We start from the raw sequence: 23,138 nt of genomic DNA, 5'->3' as shown, positions 1-23,138 counted from the left end.
CAGTATGTAATTGATTCCATTTAACCAATTCTAGCTCTCACCTATACCTTTTTCCTTTTATGAATAAACATTTAAGATTTTAGATTTTAAAGGATTTTAGATTTTAAAAGATTAGCAACAGCATGATTTGGGAAACTGGAGCATCAAAGGAAATTGCTTGTGTGACTTATGGTTAGCCAATGTGGTAAAACCAAAGTCTTCTCTGTTTGTCTGGGTTGGTTTGCCTTAGTGTGCGAAGGAACCCCAGCCTTGGGCTGTAACTGCCCTATGCTGAGCAATTTGAATTAGCACTCTCAGAAATGTCCCACAAAAGCCAGCATCATTATATCTGGCCCCATCCCCAGCCAGAGCCCTCACCTCTCCCACACTCCAACCCCCTTCCCCAGCCCGGTGAAAATAAGCGAATGAGTGAGGATGGGGGAGAATGAGCGATAGAAGAAGGGAGGATGGAGGGAGTGAGGGGCAGGATCTCAGAGAAGGGGTGGGGCCTCAGGGAAGGGTCAGGGAAGGGGTGGGGCAAGTGTGTTCGGTTTTCTGCAATCAGAAAGTTGGCAACCCTAGAAGTTGACCATATGAGCTCCACATTTGGGTGTGGAGTTATCTGTCAGCAACATCTTGGTAGGTAGAGGTGGTGAAAAGAGTACTCTGATACACATCTGTATCAGAGTACACTTCCACCACTTTCATGAGGAGAGGACCTCTTGTGGGACTGTGACCAACATGTCTATGTGGTGTCTGTTGGGTAGATACACTGATTTGAACCACACTTTCAAAGAGCATAGATGAAATCTGGCAAACTGTAACATAGGTACATGAAAACTTGTGTTCTAGGAGCCTAAGGCCAAATATCTTTGGGCAAGCCTGGAGTTGACTGATATGGTTCAGTACAGTGTGGTAGATAAGCTCTTGCTGCTATGGTTTCTAAGACTGTTCTGTAAACTGTTACAACTGCAGGTGGTGCCACGCCTTGGAACTTCATAAAGGAAGCAAGCAATGACAACTGTGGCTATTATTAAGTTGTTAACTACTGTGAATCTCTTCAATACTGAAAAGGTCGGTGCTGGAAGAATCTCCATCACAACAGTAGTGAGAGAGATGGGCACTGCAAATGACAGTATGGAGTGCTTCAGTGCAGAGTGCTTAGTGCTGATGAGTCAGTACAGGCAGAAGCATAGGCGGCAGGTTCGTATAATTTTTGGTGGGGCCCAAAATGGTGCCCCCCCCCCGCGCTCTCACCCTGTAAACTGATAGAAAATGAAGCTACAATGCGTCAGCACCACAAGATTACAAGGGTCAATTAAAAGTGGAAAGTCAGAAGCAGCACTTGCCTATTCATACCTAATATACGGTATTAAATTTTGTTGCACCTGTTGTGACAAAGTGGGAATGTTCTTAATGTTTTCTCTGAATACTGTGTGGGTGCCTCAGTTTCCCATGCAAAGTGCCAACTGACGGTGTTGGGGACAAAGAGATCAGGTGGCCTCCTTGTCCGGAAGAGACACAAAGGCCAGATGAGGGAGTGTCAGTTTGGAGCTGGCTGGGGAAATCGGGAGAGGCCCAGAACTTGGGTCTGGGCTCCCCACCCCCCAAGATGGACCTGACTGAGGGGTCCTGTTTTCTGTACTTACAAGCTCTGTTTTAGACTGTATCCCTGTCATCTAATAAACCTTCTGTTTTACTGTCTGGCTGAGAGTCACATCTGACTGCGGAGTTGGGGTGCAGGGACCTCTGGTTGCCCCAGGACCTGCCTGGGCAGACTCGCTGCGGAAAGTGCACAGTGTGGAAGGGCATGCTGAATGCTCCGAGGTCAGACCCAGAAAGGTGTAAGCTTCTTGCCCTGGAGACAGTATGCTCAGAGAGAAGGCTCCCCCAGAGTCCTGACTGGCTTTGTATGGAGTTGTTCCAAAGCATCCCAGCATCCCCTTCCACACCATGCGCTTCCCAGAAGTCTGCACAGGCACTGACACTCCCTCCTCTGGCCTTTGTCTCTTTTCCAAGCATTAGGAGGCCTCCTGATCTCTTTGTTCTCCAACACCTTCAGTTGGCACCTTGCAGGAGAGTGGCCCAGGCCATCAGTTGCCTGGAGGCAGGGTTGCAGCCATTCTCTGTGCAGACAGCATCACACTGGCCCTCTAGGGCTTTACAACAATCACACCCCCTTATCCCACCATCTGGAGCCTTAAGAAATGCATTGGGGAAACTGAGGCACACAGACAGTATTCAGAGAAAACACCTGTATACGACCAGTTACATACTTTGAAGGGTGTAAAATAATCAAATATTGTTCCAAATACAATGATACTCCAAACTGACCACCAAATTTAAGTTGCATGTTTTTCCCCTCAGGTGAGGGTTCTGGGGTGGGGCTGGGGATGAGGGGTTCACAGTGCAGGAGCGTGCTCGGTGCTGGGGGTGCAGGCTTTGGGGTGAGGCAGGGCTGAGGATGAGGAACTTGGGGTGCAGACAGGCTGCCCCAGGGCTAGGGCCAGAGAGGACTCCCCATCACCACCACTGGCAGCAGCAAGCTCCAGGGGAGGGACCCCTCCTACCCCCCATGGCACACACACTCTGCACATGCTCCTAGAGCCCTTCTCAGGTCCAGAAAGCTCACTCCCCTCCCCTATGATGGGTACTGGGGGGGGGCACAGGTGGCCTTCCATGTTGCTGCCCCTCACCATAACTTCACTGTGGATGGGGGATGGGGCTGCCCCTTGCCCAGCATGGGGCAGAAGTGGGGTAGGCAGGGTGGTGGCTGGCTATGGGGTGGGGGAGCAGGGTGTCATAAAATTCACCCAAGCCCCAGCTGCTCAGGTCTAGGAAGCCTCCCTCTCCCATCCCTCCTGTGGCGGGTGGGTTGGTGGGTGCTGGGGGAGGGGGGCATTGCCTTCACATGTGGCTTCCTGCCTCCCCTGTGCAGCCTGCTGTGCCTCACTGGGGGTAGGAGTAGGGGCTGGGACTGGGGCTGGGGGGGAATCATAGGGTCAAACACTCACGGATGCCCCAAGAGCTGCTAAGGTGAATGATGTCTGTCTCCTGGCCCGTTTGTGTCTCCTCCAGGTAGGGGCAGGAGAGGGGAGGGGAGGCCCCCTCCACTCCCCTCCCCCTCCTGAGTGCTTCAGCAGTAGTTAGCACATTCCTCTTATGCTAATGCTGGAGCCCTTAGGCTACCGGCAGCAGCAGCAAAGGAGAGAGAGAGAGAGACGTGCTGTGCGCTCTCTTTACATTCAGGCAGGGAAACTCCGGGGAGGGGGAAAAATCTAGCTCCAAATATTGGTGGAGCAGAGCCCCTGATTATGAATATTCCTGGGGCTTTAGCTCCAAGAGCCCATATAAGTTGGCGCCCATGGGCAGAAGCATGGACAGGCTCCTCAGAGTGTACCAGGGCTCTTTGGTGACTAGTGAGTGCCAAAGCATCAGCAACTCCCAATCTGGGCCTCAACCTGCCTCCTGGCTCAGAAACATGAGCTAGAACAGATACATGGTAGCATGCTAAGATATGTCTGTGCACACCTTGAAAGAGGTGCTCTTTTCCCCTCCTTTCTTCCAAAGAGTGGACAGCACAGCTTGGATGCTCTTCTTGATGCCACAGTTGAAGAGTGTGGCTTTGGTAAGAAAAAGTGAGTCCTGGATCTTGAGGCAGAAATGTGGCTTTCTAGAGCACTCACAAAGACAATCTGATCTAGTTTGGAAGTCTTCTTTCCCTCAACTTCATAGGAGACTCTCAGGGAGCCTTCCCAGTATTGAATTTTAAGGCAAGATTTCCTCACGTACTGCGTCCTCTTAGAAAAACAACAACATATCAATCACTTATCCAGAATCTGTGTTTCATGCATTTAGAGGGTCCACCACTGATAGAAAAAGTATCTATGCAAAAAGGGACGGGATCCCAGAAACCTTGATTCCACCATTGCAGGGCAGTTCTGGTACTGGAGCAACTTCCCTAAAGTTTAAGGGTTTGGGGTTCTTGTGGCTGACAGGTGTTAGAACTACACTATCCCAAACTACATTATACGAATAGCTGCACTAACAACAGCTACTAAAACAACTAGATAGAATCACAGATTGCACAGTACCCAGAGGAGAGGACACTGCAGGGGTTCTGTCTTATTGCCTCAGGCAACTGAGGAACAGTTGGGCCTGTTCCACCCTTTATACTCTTGGGTGCAAGGGCACAAGGGCATCTAGAATGTAGACGTATCCCCAGCCAATACTGCTATTCAAAAGAATCCAATCTCATGTGCATGGGGTGTGTGTCCACCAGAAGTGGAATCTATGTGGACAATTGCTCAAAGAAGAACTTATGTTTCTCCTCAGGGCTAAACAAAAAAAGGTTTCTGACTTTGGAGTCACCTAATTTTCAGATTTGGAGGAGGTGGGCTGCTCTTCAGATACCCTTGAATAATCAGATGTCTCTGTGTTGGTCAGAGTCTGCTATCCTGAAATGCACTTCCTCAGGTGCATGTTTTGGAGGCAAAGTTACTTCCTGTCCTGTTCTGCCATTGGCACTAGATGATCACTTCCTTTTTCTGCCTAGAATAGATAAGCCCCACCCGCAACCCCTGCACACACACACACACACACACACAAAGTTTCTGCTTCAACATTCCACCATCCTGCAGCAGCAGCACCAACTCCAATGCTACATTTGGCTTTTTGGGATCTAAATCTCACAAGCATCCCAGTAGACTGTCTGCACACTAGCTACGGTAAACTGAGATTCCTAGTTATTTATCTGAGGCCTATGGCTGTAGCTAAGGAAACCCTAACACTTTCAAAGCTGTCATTTTTTCCACTTCTAGGGGCTATTTTTATAGTACCACTGGCAGACTACCAGAATGAATGAAACAAAACTAGCAATAAAAATAAGGTATGCCAAATTAAAAGTCCCATTCAAGAGTTGTTCCCCACAGTACAAGAGGTTTTTGACAGAGATCCATCTCTTGATATTCGCAAAAAATTCCAACAATTTAAAACATGGGCCGGTTTCATTAAATCTGTGGTATATCTTTCACAATGCAATCATGTAAAGAACTCCTCTGGTAAATGTCTCCACACAGTATAACTGATGTTGAAATTATTTACTGTTAAAAGAACAGGAGTACTTGTGGCACCTTAGAGACTAACAAATTCATTTCAGCATAAGCTTTCATGGGCTACAGCTCACTTCTTCGGATGCATAGAATGGAACACACAGACAGAAGATATTTATACATACAGAGAACATGAAAAGCTGGAAGTACCCATACCAACTGTAAGAGTCCAATCAATTGAGATGAGCTATCATCAGCAGGAGGAAAAAAAAAACCCTTTGAAGTGATAATCGAGATGACCCATAGAAGGTGTGAGGAGAACTTAACATGGGGAAATAGATTCAATTAGTGTAATGACCCAACCATACCCAGTCTCTATTTAAACTTAAGTTAATTGTATCTAATTTGCATATTAATTTGAGTTCAGCAGTCTCTCTTTGGAGTCTGTTTTTGAAGTTTTTTTGTTGCAAAATTGCCATCTTCAAGTCTGTCACTGAGTGGTTAGAGAGGTTGAAGTGTTCTCCCACTGGCTTTTGAATGTTATGATTCCTGATGTCAGATGTGTCCATTTATTCTTTTGCATAAAGACTGTCCGGTTTGGCCAATGTATATGGCAGAGGGGCATTGCTGGCACATGATGGCATATATCACGTTGGTAGATGTGAAGGTGAACGAGCCCCTGATGGTGTGGCTGAAGTGATTAGGTCCTATGATGGTGTCATTTGAATAGATATGTGGACAGACCTGGCATCGGGCTTTGTTGCAAGGATAGGTTCCTGGGTTAGTGTTTATGTTGTATGGTGTGTGGTTGCTGGCGAGTATTTGCTTCAGGTTGGGAGGCTGTCTGTAAGTGAGGACTGGCCTGTCTCTCAAGATCTGTGAGAGTGAGGGATCATCTTTCAGGATAGGTTGTAAATCTTTGATGCTGTGCTGGAGAGGTTTTAGTTGGGGGCTGAAGGTGACGGCTAGTGGCGTTCTGTTATTTTCTTTGTTGGGCCTGTCCTGTAGTAGGTGGCTTCTGGGTACTCTTCTGGCTCTGTCAATCTGTTTTTTCACTTCAGCAGGTGGGTATTGTAGTTTTAAGAATGCTTGATAGAGATCTTGTACGTGTTTATCTCTGTCTGAGGGATTGGAGCAAATGGGGTTGTATCTTAGAGCTTGGATGTAGACAATGGCTCGTGTGGTGTTTCCTGGATGGAAGCTGGAGGCATGTAGGTAAGCATAGCGGTCAGTAGGTTTCTGGTATAGGGTGGTGTTTATGTGACCATCGCTTATTAGCACAGTAGTGTCTAGGAAATGGACCGCTTGTGTGGATTGGTCTAGGCTGAGGTTGATGGTGGGATGGAAATTGTTAAAATCACGGTGGAATTCCTCGAGGGCTTCTTTTCCATGGGTCCAGATGATGAAGATGTCATCAATGTAGCGCAAGTATAGTAGGGGCATTAGGGGACGAGAGCTAAGGAAGCATTGTTCTAAGTCAGCCATAAAGATGTTGGCATACTGTGGGGCCATGCGGGTACCCACAGCAGTGCAGCTGACTTGAAGGTATATATTGTCCCCAAATGTGAAATAGTTGTGGGTGAGGACAAAGTCACAAAGTTCAACCACCAGGTTAGCCGTGATATTATCGGGGATACTATTCCTGATGGCTTGTAGTCCATCTTTGTGTGGAATGTTGGTGAAGAGGGCTTCTACATCCATAGTGGCTAGGATGGTGTTTTCTGGAAGATCACTGATGGACTGTAGTTTCCTCAGGAAGTCAGTGGTGTCTCGAAGATAGCTGGGAGTGCTGGTAGCATAGGGCTTGAGGAGAGAGTCCACATAGCCAGACAATCCTGCTGCTAAGGTGCCAATGCTTGAGATGATGGGGCGTCCAGGATTTCCAGGATTTATTTACTGTTGCAACTCACAGAAGACACATTTTTGATGTTTAATCATAAGGCAAATAATATAAAAATCTTTTGCAAACGAAAACAGGCTAAAAGATCTTTGTGTCTATGTGCTAAAATCTTTCTGAAAGGCTTTTTTGATCTTATTTACTCCAGTATATCATCTAATTGATCATATAATTGTAAAGCATAGAGAATAAAGAACAACAAAATAAATAAAGGGTCTGTTTCTTAGTGAGACAAGTGAAAAGCTATTTAATAGAGGCTTTATGAAAGGAGTTACATAGCTTAGATCCATTTTGTTTCTGATTGCTAATTTTCATTATTTTAATTTCTAATTATTCTTAATGAGATGGCTCAGAGGAAATCCTCAACTATTGCTCTAGCTAAGATATTCAACAAGGTCAAATATTAGAAGCTGAAACATACACACAACTATCTGACTAATAATGTATACTGCAAACAGCTGCTTAACAAGTCTGTTTTCATTCTGCCCTTACCCATTCAAATTCACTTCCCATCCACAGTCAGTTATGTTGCTCAGAGAAGCCATTTAGAAAAAAGAGATCTCTCAATTTTAACCACATCAAAGGCACGGCAAACAAAAACAAAACATCAAGTAAGATGAGGAAAAATATTCTCCAGTTTAGTTAAAATGCAGCTTCAGTTGTGGGGTCATTTACCCAAAATAATGGGCAAATATCCAAAGGCCCAGGACACACATGAGTTACTGCAAGAAATAGATCTAAGGGTATGTCTTCACTAGCAATGGCAGCGCTTTAATGTGGCTGTGTAGTCACAGCACCAGCACTGCGAGAGAGCTCTCCCAGCACTGTAAAAAAACCCAAGGGGAGTAGCTCCCAGTGCTGGAAGCACGGCTCCCAGTGCTGGTGCACTGGTGTTTTTTCAGCAAAGTTTCAGCGCTGTAAAGTGGCAATGTAGACAAGGCTAAGACAGGAAACTCTTAGGAACTGAGCTCTGTGGCAGGCTCCATGAATACTGCTCTCATGTGAATCAGAACTAGGGCTGTCCATTGCCATCAGGATGTGGCAGGAGTTGTCCCCAAGTGGTTAATCCAATGAATATAAATATTCTGGTTGAAATATTGGATACCATCTACTATACCAGAAACTTCTACGCAGATGGCCTTTTTTATATTTGATGGTATATCTGTCTCTCTGGATATTAGCTTTTTTATCTGCTTGTGTGATATATAATCTTCTCATGATGACTGTACACTTTGCATTCTGTGTTGTAATTTAAATAAATATATTTGATAATATAGAAAAAAACATTCAAAATTAATAAATTTCAATTGGTATTCTATTGTTTAACAGTGCGATTAAAACTGAGATTAATCGCGATGAATTTTTGAGTTAATCGCGTGAGTTAACTGCGATGAATCGACAGCCCTAATATAATTCCTAAAAGTTGCCATGATTTATGGGAAATTTGTGGGGAAAAGCTATATGTAAAGTTATACAAAATAAATGAAGCCTTCAGCTGTTGCAAGAACTATGCACAGTTGCCTAAAAAAGCCTTTCTAGTACAATATCATTATCTTGAAAACGCAAAAGCCAGCTATTCTTTCTAAATCTTCCAATCTGCTTTTCTTTTCCTTCCCATGTTAATTAAAAAAAAAAGTCTTTCTAACATCAAGTAAAATATAGCATTTGAATTAGTCAGGAAAACTGTGCAAAAGTGTGTGCTAATCATTAAATTATAGATGTATACAATCCAGTCAAACCTGCTAAATCTAATAGAGTATTAACAAAATGAAGAGGTAAATGTCAAAAAACTCTGACATATAAACCAGGGCATGATCACTGCAAGAGAATAACCTTAAGGACTAGCTATCCAACTGTTTTTTAATCAGATATTTATAAAAAATATGATCGTCATCAACAAACCACCACTGCAGCCACCACAAAAATAACTCTGATCCTGAAATTAAAATGGAAAGCCAATAAAAAAAATCTACAGGACTATAAATTAGAGAATATGTGCCCGTGTGTGAGATTCTCATGAAAGGTGGACTTCCCCACAGAGAGAAAGATGCTCAAGGCCTCAAGTCGCTTTAACAAACAAAAAGATTTCTGAGTCATTAAAAATAAATGGGACAAAAAGGCTTTTTCCAATCATCCAGATTTACTATTCCTGATGTCAGGGTTGAAAAAAGTCTTAAGCTGAGAAAAAGGTAGAGCTGCCCTACAGAGACTGTCATAAACAGATAGTTAAGGGTTAATGCCTCTTTTAGCTGTAAAGGGTTAAGAAGTTCACCTAGCCTAGCTGACACCTGACCAGAGGAACCAATGAGGGAACAAGATGTTTCAAAAGGAAGGAGGGAAGTTTCCTTTGTTTACGGTCTCAGTTCAGCCGGAGTGAAAAAGATCAAGGAACCAGCCTCTTATCAGAGTAGTAAGTTTTAGAAAGGAATAAATAGGTTTGTTTATTTTCTTTGTAACTTGTCTTGGTATCATTAAGGGAATTATCAAAATTGGGTATTTGGGTATTTTTGTGTAACTAAATTTGTGCCCAGGGGAACAGCCTCTGTGTTTTAAATCTGTTATCTGTGAAAGTAGCTGGTATGCTAATTTCTCCCAGAGGGTTTTCTTTTACCTTTCTTTTCATTAATTAAAAGCCTTTTTCTTAATACCCGATTGATTTTTCCTTGTTTTTAGATCCAAGGGGATTGGATCTGGACTCACCAGGAATTGGTGGGGGAAAGGAGGGAGGATAGTTAAATTCTCCTTGTGTTAAGATCCAAGGGGTTTGGATCTGTGTTCACCAGGAAATTGATGAAGTCTCTCAAGGCTACCCTGGGAGGGGAAGGTTTTGGGGGGAATGGAGGAGTTCCAGATGGAGGGATCTGGATGGTGGCAGCGATACCAGATCTAAGGTGGTAATTAAGCTTAGAAGTGTCCATGCAGGTCCCCACATCTGTACCCTAAAGTTCAGAGTGGGGAAGGAACCTTGACAGAGACCAAAACATGATTTTCTAGAAAACTGTCAGAACCATTCTGTGGGCATTATTCTGGTAACAAAAGAACGGCCAAGCAGACCATAATTAATCAGCCATTTAAGGACTGAGGAAATTAAAAACCAAGGATGAAACAAAGTGCTAACTAGCAATTTTGTTCTAAGAGAAGACTGCTACAAAAATATCCCATTACTACGATACATTATATGAGGAATTCCACTAGCAATCAGAGTGGAGAGGAGCCAGAAGTCTCTCAATTCTTAATGGCAGTCCAGCCAAAAAACAAAGGATTTGAAACATTTTTGTTTTGTTTTGAAGCATTTTTTTCAACTTTTAAAATTCTATTTATCCACTATGCTAGAATGAGCAATTTTTATTGATGGGTCAGTGAAATATGACATTTTTGGTTCATTATCACCACCATCTGTGATGGGGCTCAGTCCTCACCCCACCTTTGGGTCCTTTGAATGTACACTGACCTTTAAGTGCTTGCTTTCTTAGCTATTCAGCTCAGCTACCATCATCCTCAACTCCTTATCTCATATTGCTCCTGGGTTTCATAGCAGTAATCTAGGGAGTACAATCTTTCTCTAGCTTGTGGAGTGCAAGAGAAGGGAAAACTGTTTAGGCTGGCAGGATTCCCCACAATAGTATTCAGGGAATTTTGGGTCCTGCTCCTTGGGCAGTTTCCTGCCAGTTGCTTGCGGGTACAAGGCAGTGCTCAGCCTCTATGATGGTGCTTTAGCCTCTTATCCCAACTGTTTCTGGTCAACCAATTACCCAGACCCAGGGAAGTAGTTACTCTGTCCCTTAACCTCATATTGACTGTAACAGAATGGCGTAGGGCAATTCCAGAGGTGGGGGCAAGTGGGGCAATTTGCCCCAGACCCCGCAGGGGCCCCCATGAGAATATAGTATTCTACAGTATTGCAACTTTTTTTTAATGGAAGGGGCCCCCAAAATTGCTTTGCCCCGGGCCCCCTGAATCCTCTGGGCAGCCCTGGAATGGCGAATGAGTAGATGTTTGTGCCTAAGCTGCTAAATTTCTATAATAGTTTTGCAAGGCTCATTTATTTTCTTTGGTTATAACATCACTCCATTATCAGTGACATAAGGGCTGCAATTGTGCCAATCAGAAAATTGTTGTGGATGATTGCAATGTATTTAAACTACAGACATCTTTGTTGTAATGATGAAGTTCCAGAGTTTACATTATGTATTAATCAATATTAGTGTGCACCCAGGAAAATCAGCGATGGAAAAGTGATTTTTTTGAACTGTGATATGCATCATACAAAGAGAGAATTATTGTAGCTTTCTCCTAAGGTTACACTCAAAGGACAAAATCTTTGCCTGGCAAAATAAAGAATAAGGTATCAAAGAGTTGGCCACATTTTTTCATCATCGTGAAAAGACTGACTGTGTCTCAAGAGGCAAATTATAAGTAACACTCTAGATGTATTATTATTACTTGAGTGCCATAAGTATACTTGGCTGTCACAGGTTCACCTAACCCAATGGAGCATCTCACAAAATAAACACCCTTTAAGTCAATTTAAGTTAAGTTCAAAATGGCCACGAGGGGTTCAAATTCTGCAAAGTAAAACATTTTTTAAAGTAATAATCAAATTTAAATCATTTGCATTAAAAATTAGAAAACTGCATATGACAGAAATAATGCTAAATGTTTCATAGTTGAAAACCTTCCGTAGTCCACATTTTGTGGACAGTGGTGAAGCTGTACTTGATAGACCACCTTATAAGGATTCATCATTTAGACTAATGACTTTGTCTTCTTCAGGAGACAGTTTGATACAGAGAGCCTCAATGAGTAAACTCTTGCAAGGTCAGTTGTACTTGCATAATTTCAGCACCTCTGAACCAGAAAATAAGCCCCCTTATATCTGATGTCATACCCAGACTTCGAGACACAAGGAGAAATTTATAAACTGAAACCTGAAATTCAACGTTTTTTGAAGTTTGACATTCCAATTTTGGTCCATTTCTAATGATCATCCATTCCAACATACTATACAGTATTAACAATACTTCACACTTCTCTCTCACCCCTCATCCGAATTGCTGCAAATATTAATTCACTAAATCTTCAACCTCATTTTTATAACCATTATACTCATTACACAGAGATGGGTAAACTGAAGAACAGAGAAATAAAGTGACATGCTCAGAAATTAAATGAGAGTGGTAGAACCAGATATAGTCCTGACTATCAAAAGAACCAAGAATCCTGACCGCCAGTCCCCTGTTCCAATTTCTTGATAAGAAACCTTCTTAATAGTATATTTAACAGGTGTTAAGATATGTACAATGAGATTTGTTAAGAATATACGTTCCACTTAAAAACCAAACCAAATGTTTTAGTAACATATATAATAATTCATATGAACTAAGACTGTTTATATGAAAACACTCTGTAATAGACTTTACGCTTTTTTATGTGCATAATAAAGTAAATGATATAAAAAGAGAAAATACAATATTTGAATAAGTGTATTACCACCTGCATATTTTATTTTTAAACCAACACCACAATTACTACTATCCAGTCTAGAGATATGAATTGACTCATCCTTCAGAAGAAACGTCAGAAAACGCCGTACAAGTTGTATAAACAAATATGCTCATACTTACTCCACTAAGAGAGTATAACAACAATAAGTTGGAGGAAAAAAACACCACCAACAAAAAAAAAATGTGCAGGAATTCCACAATTGTGGACTGTCATAACAAGTGGCCATCATTAAACGGTTTAACTGTAAAATCTAATTAAGAAAACAGTCTGATACTGGTGAATATTCTCTCAGAACTAGCAACATGTGCTTTCAGATAATTCAGGTGATTTTAAAGCCATAATAATAAACATAAAAATAGTAAACAGAATATCCTAAGAATGAAATCAAGGCAAAAGGAAGTGCATCCAACCCATAGAAACAAAAGTGGACCTATATTGAAGAATATGAGTTACCTAGTCTTATCACAGAAACAATATAATAGACATCAATCAACCGAACAAATGTACCTTATTAGTTGTCAGAATTACATAAATGATAAGTAAATGAGGAAACTGGACAAAGATTAAATATTCTTATTAACATAAAACATAAAGACCCCTAATTTTCAATATATTCGATACACCATATGAGGTCCCAGTCTCTATTTGTACTTTGGCACCACAATGGGAGCCCCAAAGTCAGTTTAATTGATTGTCATATTTGTACAGGTCTTGAAAATGAGTCTACAATTAACTGTTCCCTGCTCCCATCCAAAGGCTCACTACTAACGAACTAAACAGAAGGGATTATGAAATCTGAAGTTACATCAGGGAGGGATTCCCTGGTCCTGATCAGAGCTTCCTATTTAAACTCAGAGAGGCACAGGAAGTTGTCTGCATAGCTGGGCTCTACCTGGCTGCTACACTGAACCTTGTCTTCTCGCCTGATTCCTGCTTCCCTGCCTTTCTCCTGGTCAGGGGCAGCAGCAGCCTCTTCCCATTGTGCGGGCTGAGGTGGGCTAGACAGAAAATTGGAGGGGCTGTACACGCCCCTCTCTATGAGGCCCCATCCCTCTCTGTTGCCACAACCCCTGTTCCTCCTCAGGTAATTGCTTGCCCCGCCTCTTCCTCTCCTCCCTCCCCAAGGCCTTGGCCCCTGGCCAGGCCATAACCTGGAGCTGGGCAGTGCACGGCAGCTACTGCACTGGCTGGTGCCATGGTGTGGGTAGCTGTGGTGCTCCCCCATATCCTTCTCCTGCTGGTGCCTGGTGCCCTGGGACTGTGGCTGCTGGCCAGAATGGACCAGAATGAGGGACCGAGATTGCCACCTCTACCAGCTCTAGCTGAATCCCAGCCACTCCCTGGGGTGAATCAGCATTGAATAGTAACAGCAGCAACAGCAGCTCCAGCCCATCTCAACTAACTTATTTTCTTTCCTCTTCTCCAAAAGGATCATTACCACCATCTTTGATACCATCTAAAAGACTGTCAAATCAGAGGTGAAAGGGAGTTGCCCTTTAAAAACTTCTCCACCAAAAGAAAAGGAACAAGCTATGTTGTTAAAACTAAAGCCTTACTTAATACTTACCATTTCAAATGATTTTATTGTTTTTCTTTCTTTTCTGTATCTTTAATAGAAAGCCAAAAAAGATGTTTAATTATGTGTTTGCCCTGGTACAAAGCAGGCTGAGGTCTGTGTGCGCCAAACCCTGGACTTTGTTTAACATTGTTTAGTATTGAACCGGGACTGGGTTATGTTAAAACCTTTAGCCCACATATTCCATTTAAGAGAATGCAACAGTAAATATACTGTTAATTTGAGTTTAACAAATTGTTCCTGATAAAGAGGCAGCAGAATAGCCCAAGGTTGAAACACGTAAAGCAATATCTGCAACCCAATGATGGATTTTGACTGTCTGGCAAGTAAAGGACCAGCACAAACACTCTATCACTTAGCCGGGTAGTCAGGAAATAAAAGATAATTTAAATATACCTTAATTATTTCATAAAACATTTACTGTAATTTATCACAGTTCTCAGAATAGAGATGGAAAGAAAAGTTGTTTTACACACATTTGAAAGTTTTACCAAAATCCCTGAACACAGAAGACGTATATCCATAACTTAAAAAGCCATTTGATTATAGAATATTTTAAACATTGCATACAAACACCAGTTGTGGGCTAAACCATCCCGAGGAAGGAACCCTAAGAGCACCCAAGCGTGGGGAGAAAATTTCAGATGATCTTTGTGTTACCTCATTACTATTTTTGTGTGTAAGTGTGCACCAAATCCCAGGAAAAAGAGGGGTTTAGAATGTACAGAGTCTGTGGACTGCATCTGATGAGCAGGTTAGGAAAGGTGCAAGTTCACAGTGTAATTTTAAGGAGGCTAAAGTTGCTGTCTTGAAACTTGTGTCACATATTGTGGTATCATCCTTAATATTATGGTTCTTTTCACTTTGCTAAAGAGTCTTATGAAGTCTCCATGATATTCTGGCTATACTACAATTTAAGATTCAGATAATATAATTTATGTTCTATAATGTCTGTTAAGAAAATTAAATAAAGAATTCATTATAAACAAGGCTGTTCTGTAGTTCCAGAAATGTCAAATTCATATGGAACACAGCAGCTTTGTATTTGCCCTCATGAAATGCAGAATGAGGTAGTATACCTATGAGATTTTCTCTCTTTATAAAGGTATTAAAATTCAACATATCTAATGTGCCCTAAAAAAACCTGCTTGATTGAAGAACTTTATGCCCTAGCAACAGGCAGAGGAGCTTGTTTTTCCACTACAGATAGAAATCCTGCTCATAACAAGCACCCTAAATCAATCTGAAGATATAGATGAGAGTAAAAAGGAAAGACTTCAAAAAAGGGGGGGAAAGACTCCACATACAAGAAAAAAACATTTAGTATTTGGCAAGCTAACCTTTATAATGGAACCATAAGCACACTAATTAATTAAAAACTCAAATATCCAGACAACAACTGTTTATGATGAATCATTACTGGAGCTGCCACTGTAAGTAATCAATTATGATAACTCATTGCAATCCTACAATTCATGAATGTCTATATAAATCTAAAAATAAATACTTTTAACCTTAAACTCTTTATGCAGAATCATACACAATACTGAGACAAATGAGATCTGAGATGTAGGCCAGGGTGGAAGGAAAGGGAGTCTTTCCATCTACCTCCCTCACAAACACCGCCACAGTTCTCCCCATCACCCAGGCCCATTGTGATTTTGTTGTCTTCAGTTCCTCTATTCCCAAAATTTTTGTCAAATATTGACATATTTTGTTAGTTATTACTCTGCTTCTCTAAACTCCATTCGGTGTTCTTCAGCTCTACTGTTAAACCAAATTCCAGATATCAAAAACTGCAACTTTCAGCACACTTTCTCCAGTTCACTCAGAATGCTGTTAGTAACATCACCTTTCATTCGTCATTCTGCCAATGGCACTTCCTGTTCTTAATCCTTTCGTCGCTGATTTTACTTTTCTTTCCACATCAAGTTCAAGCTTTTCATGCTCAATTCAAGGACCTGTGTAATTCATCCATCTTTACCTCTCCCAATGTTCCCTCTTCACTCCTTTCCCTCTCACTGTGAAGTTAAATCATAAAGAAGATACGACTTCAACTAGGGCTATGCTAAAATCTTAGCAGATACCCACTAAGAATGCTCAGAAGTTTATAACTTGTCATTAGTGTAGAGATCTGTTTGTAGTAGATTATAGTTTAGAGACGCTCCCTCATAAGGGACAGTATTATGAACATAGGAATAGGGAGATGTGCCCTGAAGGCAGGGTTTGAGAACACCCCATGGCTATGTGCAGCAGCTCACTACAGAAGTTCTCCAGTGTTGTGTATTTGGTTGTCATGGTTTTGTTGCTATGGCAACTGAGTTAGATTATTATGGGTTAGCTCAACCGGTTTCAACCGGCTGAGGAGCTCTCTGTATATATGTAAATAAAATGGAGGTTTTGGTTAGCTGCCTGCTCTCTGGCCTCAAGTGATTGCTTCCTACACCGGCTGCCCCAAGGATATAACACTGGCGACGAGGGTGAGACTCCGGTGCTGCTCCAGTAACAGAAGGAAGTAGAAGTTAAGGTAAAGAACAAACAAACAAAAAAAGCTGCTTGTTTGCACTGACTGTGAAAGTGAAACTAAAAATCATGGCTACTCTGACCAGGCCCCTGGAGCCTTTTGATGAGAATACAGAGCAGTGGCATGTGTATACTGAGCGTTTTGAGCTTTTTGGTATTGCAAATGACATTACAGAAGCGAAGAAGGTGCCAATATTCTTAACTGTTGTAGGGGCTAAAACCTACTCTCTGCTACGCAGCTTACTACACCCTGTTAAGCCTGAGACTAAATCTTACAGTGACATTGTGGAAATCCTGGGGTCTCATTTCTCCCCAAAACCACTGGTAATTGCTGAAAGATATAGGTTCCACAAAAGAGACCAAAAGGAAGATGAAACAGTTGTACAATTTGTAGCCATTTTAAAAAAGCTAGCAGAACACTGTGAATTTAAAGAAATGTTACATGATGCCCTGCGTGACAGGTTAGTGTGTGGCCTGTACAGTGAAGCTATACGGAAGCGCCTACTGACAGAGGCTCAGCTTACCTTACAGAAGGCTGTTGATATTGCTGTCTCCATGGAACTGGCTACAAGGGAGGCACAATACATCGGTGCACCCCCTAGGGTGCAAAAAGTGTCACAAGAACCGACCCACAAAACTGTGCAGAGTCAAGAATGTTACCGCTGTGGTAAGCCGGGTCACCAGGCATCAGAATGCTGGTGTAAGGACCTGGTGTGTCGACACTGTGGCAAAAAGGGACACATTGAGTGTGCCTGTAAACAAAAGAAAAAGAGGCCTGTGGTCTGGCCGACAAAAAGAGGAACCCTGCATACCCTAGAGCAGACCCAGGATGATCAAGGTGACACCTCATCGCAAGAGGAAGTGCCACTGCATGTTTTGTCTTTGGCAATGGGCTCACATGAATACTGGGTAACCCCGTTATTGGATGGCAAACGTATACGCATGGAACTGGACACCGGTGCAGCCGTCTCACTGATCTCCGAGACTGTGTATAAAGAAAAGCTACAGCATCTTCCGCTTAAGGCAACAAAAACTGTTCTGAAGACATATACGGGAGAAGCTGTGCCTATGCTGGGCACTATTGATGTTAAGGTGGAGCTCAATGGACAGGTGGCTAAATTGCCACTGTTTGTGGTGAGAGGTAACTACCCAGCCTTAATGGGTAGGTCTTGGCTTGGGAAGATTCAACTGAACTGGGCAGAAGTGCACCGGATGACTAAAGAAGAAACCAGTCTAACCCCTATACTAAGGAAACATGCTGCTGTTTTTGGAGATGATTTGGGAAGTATGAAGGGAATCATTGTGACATTGAACATTAAACCTGGCAGTCCACCAAAATATCTGAAAGCCCGAACTGTGCCATATGCCATCAGGCCAAAAGTTGAAGCAGACCTGGAGCGCCTGGTCACCAATGGAGTCCTAATACCAGTTACCCATAGCTCATGGGCCACTCCTATCGTTCCAATCGTGAAGAAAGATGGCTCTCTCCGGATTTGCGGTGATTTTAAAGTCACTGTCAACCCAGTGTTGTGTGCAGAGCAATACCCGCTTCCCCGCATCGATGACCTCTTTGCAGGCCTGGCTGGGGGACAAAAGTTCAGTAAGATTGATCTGAGTCAAGCATATTTACAGATGCACGTCGATGAAAAGTCCCAAGAGCTGTTGACTATTGTGACTCATAAGGGGCTTTATCGATACTGTCGCCTACCCTTCGGAATCACATCTGCTCCCGCCCTGTTCCAGAGGGCTATGGACCAGATCTTGTGTGGCTTGTCAGGAGTTCAGTGCTATCTGGATGATATCCTGGTCACTGGAAGAAATGAAGAGGATCACTTAAAGAATTTAGAGGCTACCCTACAAAGACTGGAAGAGTATGGCCTACGAGTTCGCAAAGACAAGTGTGAATTCTTCAAGCCCTCTGTTGAATATTTGGGTCACATCATTGATTCTGCAGGTCTTCATAAGGCCCCTGCAAAAGTTAAAGCTATTGTGGAGGCTCCCCCACCTCGAAATGTAAGCCAGCTGCGCTCTTTTCTAGGACTCCTGAACTATTATGGAAAGTTCATCTCACAGTTAGCCACACTGCTAAAACCACTTCATGAGCTCCTTGGGCAGAACAAGGCCTGGAAGTGGACTGAAGCCTGTGATGTTGCGTTTAACAAAGCTAAGGATGCATTGCTAAATTCTGAAGTTCTAACGCACTTTGATCCATCCTTACCACTGCAATTGGCCTGCGATGCCTCCCCTTATGGAGTGGGAGCAGTCGTGTCACATATTATGCCTTCAGGAGAAGAGAGACCTATTGCTTTTGCTTCACGCACTCTAAGCAAAGCAGAAACTAACTACGCCCAAATCGAACGTGAGGCATTAGGAATTGTTTTTGGAATTCGGAAGTTTCATCAGTACCTGTTTGGGCGAAAATTTACTCTTCTCACAGACCATCGACCTCTGACATCAATTTTTGGACCTTACACAGGCATTCCCCCATTAGCTGCTAGTCGTATGCAACGTTGGGCATTGTTACTTTCAGCACACACATATGAAATCAAATATCGGAAATCCACTCTACACGGCAATGCAGATGGCCTCTCAAGGTTGCCTTTGCCGGTCAAACACCAAGATAGTGCCCACAAGGAAATCATCTACTTTGAACAGGTAGAGAATACACCCATCACTGCTACTCAGATAAAGAAGGCAACTCGCGTTGACCCAGTATTGTCCCACGTTATGGACCTGGTGATGCATGGAACATCTCGACAAACCTCTCCGGTCTCATCCGACCTTGTTCCCTACATGTCCAAGCGGACGGAGTTATCGGTCCAATCTGGTTGTTTGTTGTGGGGGAGACGTGTCATTATTCCACCACCACTGAGATCACAGATGTTAGAACAGCTACATTCCGGTCATTGTGCAATAGTGCGCATGAAGGAAATTGCACGAAGCTATTTTTGGTGGCCTGGACTGGACAGCGCTATTGAAGAGAAGGCAAAAGCTTGTATGTCATGTCAGGGTGTGAGGAATGCACCCCAGTGGGCACCCCTACACCCATGGGACTGGCCTGAAAACCCGTGGCAACGTATTCACGTTGACTTTGCTGGCCCCCTTGAAGGAAGCATGTTCTTGGTGGCAATAGATGCCCATTCTAAATGGCCGGAAGTCTCTATAATGCAGTCCACTTCTGCAGAGAGTACTATCCAAAAACTACGAGGACTCTTTAGTCCTTTTGGTCTGCCAGAACAACTTGTGAGCGACAACGGACCACAGTTCGTTTCTCAGGAGTTTCAAAATTTTATGAAAGCAAATGGGATACACCACATCACGTCAGCACCATATCATCCGTCCACCAACGGATTAGCTGAAAGATTTGTGCAGACAATGAAAAACGCTTTGAAATCAGCAAGGGGACAACACTCCATTCAAAAGCGTCTGGATACCTTTTTACTTTCCTACAGAAACACACCTCATGCTACGACCCACGCATCTCCGGCCTTTCTAATGATGGGACGACAGCTGCGCACTTGCTTTGATCTGCTGAAACCTTCTGAACCCCGACAAATTGTGCAACATCAGCAGCAATATCAAGTCATCAGACGGGCACCCAGAGCAAAAGACCGAACCTTTAGCCCGGGACAGACAGTTTTGGCTCGGAATTATACTTCCAGAGCTAAATGGGTTCCGGCCACAGTCATCACTCAAACAGGACCTGTTTCCTACACAGTCCGGACTGCAGAGAATCTTACCTGGCGGCGACATGTAGATCAGCTGTTGCCAGGTCATGCCAGTCCTCAGGACCCATCTGCAGTTGAGGGGTCTGACTTCACCTCTTCTGGTGAGGGATCGAATCACGAGTCACCTGTTTCTGACTGTTCTCCATTACTGCCGGCGGCTGAGATACCCCTTTGCCCAGCACGAGCTGATACCACCTCCTCACCTGTTCGTGCTGCGGACCCTGAGCCCCTAGTGCTTTCGGGTGCAATAACACCAGTAGTTCGCCGTAATCCACCTAGAGACAGAAGGCCTCCTCATCGGCTGGATCTTTAGCTAGGGCGAACCCACGGTTATGGGGCAAAATAATCCCCAGGGTTTAGCCGGGAATGGAGGCAGTCTACCCTCCTTCTCTAGTCTAGTGTGTGTTTTATTTAGGGGATGTTCTTATTAGGGGGGGGAGGAATATGTTGTGTATTTGGTTGTCATGGTTTTGTTGCTATGGCAACTGAGTTAGATTATTATGGGTTAGCTCAACCGGTTTCAACCGGCTGAGGAGCTCTCTGTATATATGTAAATAAAATGGAGGTTTTGGTTAGCTGCCTGCTCTCTGGCCTCAAGTGATTGCTTCCTACACCGGCTGCCCCAAGGATATAACATCCAGTTTGTTTTTTTAAACATTGTATTCTTTTCTCATTCAATGTTTTTTTTATTTAATGAACCCCAAGATCCTTACATAGTGTCAGAAGTGCTAAATAAACTTCAAATAACTGCAGTTTATTTTTAACTCCTGTGTTGACAACTGAAATCAAAGACAAAGGGAGAAACCAGAGAAGCATGTGGAGCATCAGGCACATGCTTTTGCATGTATTTGGTGAGCACAACAGTAGCTTGACTAGCTTAAGAAAGTGGGGAAACCAAAAATAGATATGTTGCAACCTCCATTCCCTCAGCAATTATCAGACAATGTTGCAGGGAACTGGAAAATATTCAGACACAGATATGAATTGTATTTAGCAGCCATAGAGGCAGAGGAGAAAAATGATAAAGTAAAATTATCAATTCTTTTGCATGTTGTTGGGGAGAAAGCATTGAATATTTATAGCAACTTTAAGTTTGAAGAAGGTGAAAGCATGAAGTTAAGTAAAATACAGACTAAATTTGAGGAACATTGCATGCCAAAAAGGAATGAAACCTTTGAGAGAGACTTTTTTTTACATGCATGCAAAAAAAATGATGACACCATAGAGCAATGTGTCTCAAAATTAAGGAAACTCAGTAAAACCTGTGACTTTGGTGAGCTGACAGAGTCTCTAGGTCAGAGACAGAATCATTTGTGGCATTAAAGACAACGTGTTAAGAGAGAGACTGCTCTGTGAAGGAGGTTTAAAACAACAAGTGATAAAAGAACCAGAGTTGAAGTTCTATGCACCAGGAAGGCTATTAAAATTTCAGCAGATGCTTCACAGTCTGATTTTACAGAAACACGAGGATTGTTGGCAACCACTGGCATATGCATCCAAATCACTGACTGAGGCAGAAAGCAGATATACACAAATTGAAAAGGAGCTTTTAGAAATACTGTTTGCTTGTGAGAGATTCAATCAGTATATTTATGGTCAACCTGAGCCTGAGAAGGTGCTAGAATTTACCAAAGAGCCACAGTAATAGGTCAGCAGCGCCCCCCATCAGCTCCCTGCCCCCGCTCCCAGTGTCTCCCACTCATCACCAATCAGTGCCTCCCATACTTCCCTATCAGCTGTTCATGACGTGCAGGAGGCTGTGGGGGCAAGGCGGGAGGAGCAAGGGCACAGCAGGTTTAGGGGAGGGGGCAGAAGGGGTGGAGTGGGGGCAGGGCCTGAAGCAGAGCCAGGGGTTGAGCAGTGAGCACTCCTCAGCACATTGGAAAGTTGGGGCCTGTAGCTCCAGCACTGGAGTTGGTGCCTATACAAGGAGCCACGTATTAACTTCTGAAGAGCCACATGTGGCTCTGGAGCCACAGGTTGGCCACCCCTTCCCTAAATGACTGTACCTTAAGAATTCAAAGAACGATGATAAAGCTGCAAAAGTATGATTTGGTTGTGATCTGGACACCCGGTAAATTCATGTTCACTGCCTATGCACTCTCCAGAGCAGTGGCCACAATGAAACAAGAGAAGACTTTAGAGATGAAAGCCTATGTAGATCTGATTGTAACATCAATTCCCATAGCTAACAGGAAACTGCAACAAGTAAGAGAGGAAATGGAGAAAGATGAATCATTGGGAATCCTTAAAGAAGTGATAATTAAAGGGTGGCCTGAAGAAATAAACATTTCCTGTTCAACTCTAAGAGACTATTGGAACTTCAGACATGAATTTACTGTGATAGATGGAGTGATTTTCAAGGGCAGTAAGGTTGTAATTCCAATGAGTCTCTGAAGAGAAATGCTATAGAACAGGGGTCAGCAACCTTTCAGAAGTCGTGTGCCGAGTCTTCATTTATTCACTCGGATTTAAGGTTTCGTATGCCAGTAATACATTAACATTTTTAGAAGGTGTCTTTCTATAAGTCTATAATATATAACTAAACTATTGTTTTATGTAAAGTAAATAAGGTTTTTAAAATGTTTAAGAAGCTTCAATTAAAATTCCGGTGGCCAGGACCGGGGTAGTGTGAGTGCCATTGAAAATCAGCTCGCGTGCCGCCTTTGGCACGCGTGCCAGAGGTTGCCTACCCCTGCTATAGAAGATCCATGAGGGTCATTTAGAAATTGAGAAATAGAAACAATGAGCACAAGAGGTGCTCTATTGGCTGCGGATCAATCACAACATCACTAACGTGATAGGAAACTGCCTTTCCTGCTTGAAATACAAACCATGCCAACAAGCAGAGCCACTGAGAACTCCTACAGTTCCACAAA

General features: G+C 43.0%; 1 protein-coding gene across 12 annotated transcripts in view; it reads right to left on the bottom strand.

The window, feature by feature from the left end:
- Window positions 1–23,138, bottom strand: part of PCDH15 (protocadherin related 15) — a 771,473-nt gene that overhangs the window by 598,371 nt on the left and 149,964 nt on the right. The window contains exon 1 of one of the 12 annotated variants that reach the window (XM_045024739.1): window positions 15,861–15,978. The exons of the other annotated variants lie outside the window; for them this stretch is intronic. Coding sequence (XP_044880674.1) covers window positions 15,861–15,867 — 7 coding nt within the window. The 5' untranslated portion in view covers window positions 15,868–15,978. Of the gene's footprint in view, window positions 1–15,860; window positions 15,979–23,138 lie in introns of those variants that run through there. 12 annotated transcript variants of the gene reach the window in all.

The sequence above is a fragment of the Mauremys mutica genome, chromosome 7 (assembly GCF_020497125.1).
Source record: "Mauremys mutica isolate MM-2020 ecotype Southern chromosome 7, ASM2049712v1, whole genome shotgun sequence".
Lineage (NCBI taxonomy): Eukaryota > Metazoa > Chordata > Testudines > Geoemydidae > Mauremys > Mauremys mutica.
The sequence above is the reverse complement of the archived record's forward strand: the minus strand, read 5'-3'. Positions and strand labels throughout refer to the sequence as shown.